The sequence below is a fragment of the Diadema setosum genome, chromosome 21 (genome assembly GCF_964275005.1).
Source record: "Diadema setosum chromosome 21, eeDiaSeto1, whole genome shotgun sequence".
Lineage (NCBI taxonomy): Eukaryota > Metazoa > Echinodermata > Echinoidea > Diadematoida > Diadematidae > Diadema > Diadema setosum.
In genome coordinates this window covers 17,957,548-17,963,547 of record NC_092705.1, presented here as the reverse complement: position 1 = coordinate 17,963,547, position 6,000 = coordinate 17,957,548, and the positions used below count along the sequence as shown (strand labels likewise).

The 6,000-nt window shown below is 37.4% G+C and overlaps 1 protein-coding gene across 1 annotated transcript in view; it reads left to right on the top strand.

Moving 5' to 3' along the window:
- Window positions 1-2,389: 2,389 nt before the first annotated feature.
- Window positions 2,390-6,000, top strand: part of LOC140244368 (cation channel sperm-associated auxiliary subunit delta-like) — a 49,173-nt gene continuing 45,562 nt past the window's right edge. The window contains exons 1-2 of the mRNA XM_072324007.1: window positions 2,390-2,590; window positions 4,759-5,011. Coding sequence (XP_072180108.1) covers window positions 2,390-2,590; window positions 4,759-5,011 — 454 coding nt within the window. The remainder of the gene's footprint in view (window positions 2,591-4,758; window positions 5,012-6,000) is intronic.

Here is a 6,000-nt window from a genome sequence, read left to right as displayed (position 1 = left end):
CCCCCCCCCCTCAAAAAAAAAAAAAAGGAAAAAGAGAAAGAAACCAAAAATAAAGGTGAGCGTAAAACGGTAGGAAGTTGGACAGAGAAATGTCGAGACAGCGGTCGCACAATCTTATTGAACACAGTTTTACCCGTTTTAAAGAGTCCTTAGTCCATGGTTGCATTCTGATAGCATTCTGATAGCATTCTAATAAACATAATAAGATCATGCCCTTCTTTATTTGCTACAGTTCAACTTCTGTCTACCTGTTGGCATACTAGTACTTGTAATTTGTATATCGCGGCACTTCCTTCTTTGCTTTCGATGTGGTAAAGTGATAATTCATGTCTTTCTTATACATGTATTTCCTGACATCACCGAATATATCTTACAGCAAGTATGCATACTTCTCGAGTGACAACTTCCGCACTCCGCTGACGCCAATGAGAATTCCACGTAATATTATCCAAGTAAGTTTGCAGTGATAACTTGACTGTGCATCAAATATTCTGAAATCTTGAAAATAATGACGCCCAAATTATCAAGCAGCCATAAGAGTGGAATACTCTTTAATTCATGTTTTTTTTCCTGTCTCTCTGTTTGTTTGTTTGTTTGTTTTTTGATATTTGAAGACAGTAGAATGAACTAGAAAATCAGTCAGAGAAAGCAGACCTCCGCCAAGCAACTCATTCAGAGATTCGTGACGTCAATTGGCGCTTTGCCTGAGGGGCAAAAATGACAATGACAATGACAGTGACAATGATAATAACAATGTCAATTTATTTATCTCATGTCACCATGACTGGTATTGGGGATATCCAGTCTGTTTACATAAATGAGTAATTAACAAAGATGATTATTTACAAAGTTAGTTATATCTAACATTCGAATGTAATCATTTCAATATTTGATAAACTGTAAAACTTATTTAGGATTCTAAAGAAAACTGTGAAGGAAAAGGGAAGAAAATGGCGTAGAAATAAAGCAAAACAGAGGAAGAGAGAAAGCACGAGGGCGTATGTGTGTGTGCGAGAGAGAGAGAGTGAGAGAGGGAGAGAGAGAGAGAAAGGGAAACACGACATAGGTCGCCAGTATATAGAGCAAGAGTGTGATAGGCGCACCGTGATATGAGGTAGACCGTCTATTGGTAGTCTGTTTTACATGAATAACACAGTATAATTGATCACAGTATTTACAAGATTTCTATACCGTACCTGTGTGATACATTGGAATACAATAAATGATAATTGCAATTGAACAAATTGTTGACAAAGTAAAAGAGACCGGCATGCAGTGAAGAAGATGTAAAAAATAAAATAAAAAAGGAGGTAGGGGACGATAGGCACCAGTAGAACAAGAGTGTTGAAAGCGCACCTAAGTTGATTGAAAGTAGAAACCAAATAGAAAGCTAATAATATTAAATGAATTCAAATTGCTTTAAGAAAATGAAAAGAAGATTGAAGTCCTACTTATAATGTGTTATTATTTTATGGCAAAATTCAACAAGATTCGTTCGAGTTATATGATTTCTTGAGTGAATAATTGATCCATGTGTATGTATTGGGTCTTCAGCTGAATCAATTCTGAAGATAAAGATTTCTGTATCTTAGAGAATGATTAAAAAAAAGAAAGAAATCACGTGTGTATTAAACGCATAGCTCCAGCGCGCGGGCCCCCATGTGCGCAGTTTTTGCCCCTGAACATGGTTTGATGGCGTTATTAGAACCTTGTCACTCATGCTGAAAATCGCCCTAATTTCCCAATAATAAAGAAGCCTTTTTGATGCGTCTCGTTTGCAGATGAGTCTACCTTAGCGGCATCTAATTACAGTTATGTTTATTCTCAAGTCACCACATTATATTGGAAAACACAATGACATTTCAACCTAAGAAATAACATGAAACATATTTACACTTAAGTATGAAAAGTATTTACACTCAAAGTATGGTACATATTTACACATAAATATATCAACAGGAAATAATCCACTGGAGCAGAGAAAATCACATAGGATAATAAATAATGTATACATTAATTGCCAAATTAATACATCTCAAGGAAAACAACAGTAAAACAGTGATGCGAAACAAGACACAAACAGTAACAACCCCCCCCCCGAAAATGAGCAATTGTCACTTTTTGTACATTGCATACCAGACAAAGTAGAAAAAGATAATTAATAACAAAAATGTAATGATTAGATGCACACCTAAAATAAGCGAAACTTGGACTCCCCCTATTCGGCAATTATAATCGTACAAATACATAAAAAAAAAACTATCTTGGATTACTGCCAAAATCTTATCATGTGGTCTGTTATTATCAACTTTTTCCTGTAAGTTTCACCTAAATCCGTTCCTAACTTTAAAAATAAAATAGAAATAGAAATAAAAAAGAAATTAGATAAATGTGCATTTACAAACAGGTGGACCATCCAGTGTTGGAGGAGGCTGTGGTACGAATGGACAACCTAGTTCTCCTCATCAACGGCACAGTTTTCATCTTCTCGACAACTTCCCATGATTACCATAGGGTACTTGGCCTAGATGACTGCACTGTGAACGCTCTTGCATCTTCAAAGTTCTGCTGCCAACACTATTTGTGTCAGGTAAAATTATTGTTTTTTTTTTTTGGGGGGGGGGAGGGGTGTAAGTTATCAATATGTGCACTCTAAGCCATATGAATCGAACAAATATACAAACGGCAATACAAATAAAACCAAACCCTGCCAAATAGAAAAGGCAAAAACGTGAAAGACTTTTAAGATGATTTTTTTCTAGACCTATAGTTACGATGACAGTGCTGCACAAGGGTCATTATGATAATGATCCTGTCACAGGGTTGAAATATATTGCCTTGGTCACGTTTAAAAAAAGAAATGTGGCAACACTTGGAAACAAACATGACAAACGTCAAATTCTGATCGTTTCCCCTTGTGTGGGCAAAAAGGAAGGATATTATCACGGTTGGATAGTTGTGAATATGCATGTAGTTTAGGCTTGAAGTTCATCTGTACTTTTCTCGCGCCAGTAATTCATCTTGTACGTGGATTAACTTGCAGATTTTGTTTTTTGTTTTGATAAAGCCATCAGATCTTGGCTCAAAGCACCCATAATTTTCAATTTTTATCTTTGTTTTTTACGGCTTATAGACACATGATAATGGTGAATAATTGTTTTTCACGTCTCACCATCCGCATTTCTTACAGGCATGGAGTGATACAATCGTCGCGTTGGGATCTCCGATGCATGGACATTTTGACAACGAATTTTCATATAACTGTGACTTGTTTATACTTGAACATGGAGAACGAGAGTTTCGTAAATTGCAACTACTAAATGACGTCAGTGTAAGTGACCCTTGGAATTCCTTCACGATTTAATACACAAGCTAATTTGCGGTATAATGAACTTGACAAATTATTGTAGTGTTGTACTTTCAATGTTGTTATCGACTGGAATATTACTTCACATTATTGTGTAGGCAGTCAAAAATTGAGTCACTTAAAGTCATTTCAGGTAACGAGTGATTTTAGAAGGCAGAACATCGGAAATTGTTATCAAGCTTTATATGTAACTCTTATTGCATTTCTGTAATCATAGCCAAAGGTTGACTTTTTCCAGATGCAGCGGATTGTGTAGACCAGTCGTTCAATCAACACCTTCGACCTTGGCAACTAATGTGCCTCGAAATAATAGCCATTCATACCGCATTTCAACAATATAATGAATCTATTATATACTGGTTTTAAAGTTGTGATGGCTTACATGCGCAATAATAGCATAAGTGCTAACTTCAGTACAGATTCCAAATTCTTCGACATAATCCCGAGATTGGCTACTTGCTTTGTTGCCGAATCAAAATGATTCAAACCATCTGCTACACTGAACTTCCCAAGGGTAGAAGAGACGTAGCCTGATCCCGAGTTTTCAGCAATAGTATGCGACATCTGAATTCTATGCCTAAACATCTCATTCATTTTTATATCATTATATCATATTTGTATATGAAGAGCTTGCTTCCAAAAGGCGCTTAATCCAACATTGGATTTAGGGCCTTTTGGAAGCAAGCTCTTCATACAATATCATATGCTTACATATCTGTTTATCTCATATATATATATATATATATATATATATATATATATATATACATTCATAGACCACAGGCCTGCATGCGTGAAAAATATGTCAGAAAACGTGACTTCTTGGAAAGTTTTTGCAAGCAATCCTGCCCCCATTTCCTCACTCGCTGGCGTTTTCTGCTTGTCAAAACTTTCTAAACCATTTTGTTTTGCCTTGGTCAAGCCTCCGCTTGACATCATTGCCCTCTGTCTAATGTAACCAGAAATTCTCTGAGATGGCGCTTTCTTTATCAATCCCTAAAAACGCGCTGTGTCGTCCTTGATGACGTCCACATTCCAGGACTCTATGAGCCATACCATTTGGGATACCCTTTTCTCGTATTTTTATGTCACTAGATAGGTCTATTCATGCTGGAAATATTGAATTCCAACCGCCGTCTTTTACTTTCATTGTGCGCCACAGAGTCTCCTTATTTGGCCATGCTGATGCAAGCTCATGTCTTCGAAGTCGCACTACTTGTTCATCAATTAAAGCAACATCAGTTTCTTACAAGACATTGATCAAAGTGAGACAAATTAACGTGTTAATACAAACTATGACAATTCCATGACAACACAATGATAATATACTAATAATCACATGAGCTCCTTTTTCTGTTGAAATACATCTGACACCGTGCTTACCTTTGCAGTCTTGGAAGGTGGTATTGGCAGTGCCAATTTATCCCTCGCGGTCCGTAGCTCTCCTCCTTGTGAGTACGGTAGAAGAAGACCACGCCTTCTTCCGTTACCTTGCTACGGACGACGATGGAGGCAGTTACTTTGCCATGCGAGCATTGCCATTTCATCTAGTCGATCGGCGAATGAAGCTGGCTCACCTGACTGATCGCTTCGGCGAGTTTTTGCTGTGGGGAGCACGGGATCTGTTGCTCTCTCAGACCGCAGGTGAAGTTAAAATCCAATATGTGACAATCTTTAATGCTATCTTACTGCAGTTGTTGCCCTTCATTGACGTAAACAAACACCGAAATTATTCCAATAGACAATTAAGTTTCCCGGGACCTCCCCTATTCTTATGATAGGGTGTCCACTACGTCCAGGTACAAGTGAAAATAAACAGCTCGCTTGTACTCACTACTGCTGAGTAGGCCTACATGTGTGGAGCTGGAATGTGAATTATAATTGGTGTGAATGCTGGTGTGATTCGCGTGCTTACAGTGTATGATGAAACGTGGTGAAACGGCGCCGGCGTTTTAAAATCCCCGATCTACAATTCTTTTACGTAATTTATCAATAATATTCACTGTGGCTATTAGAAATGTTAAGATGGACCATGTCTTGACAGTTTCATGGAATTTCAAAGCCAATTATGGAAGAAAAGTAGATATTTTCATCTAAAAAAAAAAATCCACCGATTGTGCACTGATCGAGTTTGTTTTCACTCCAGCTGCCGATAAATACCCAATAACCGACCACTGGAATAGCCAGTAATGGTTCTGATCGCTCATGACGGGTGGTTCTGCGTAGTAAATCATATCAATGATTCTTGCTTCAAGTTTTTATTGCCACTAATGGAAAAAAAAATCTCCCTTCATCGATGTAAATAAACATCTATCATAGAATGTTTTACTTAGTAGTAGTAACCTTAATAAAAATCTTGGGCATAGCTTGTATGCTCGACGTATGTCTAGCAGTAAGTCTTGGGCGTTGGGTCAATCGTCAAAGGTCAAGTGAAAGTGCTAAAACTTTACTTTTCTGCAAATCTCAGCAATGGCTTAAGGTATCTTCATGAAAATTGTACTAGTACCTATACATGTAATGCCTGATTCTCTTGGGAAATCTTGGGTCGTTGGTCAAAGGTCAAGGGTGAAAGATCCGGTTAAATTGCAAAGATTTCTTTCAGTGCTGTAATTGTACTATTTTCTCTATACCTT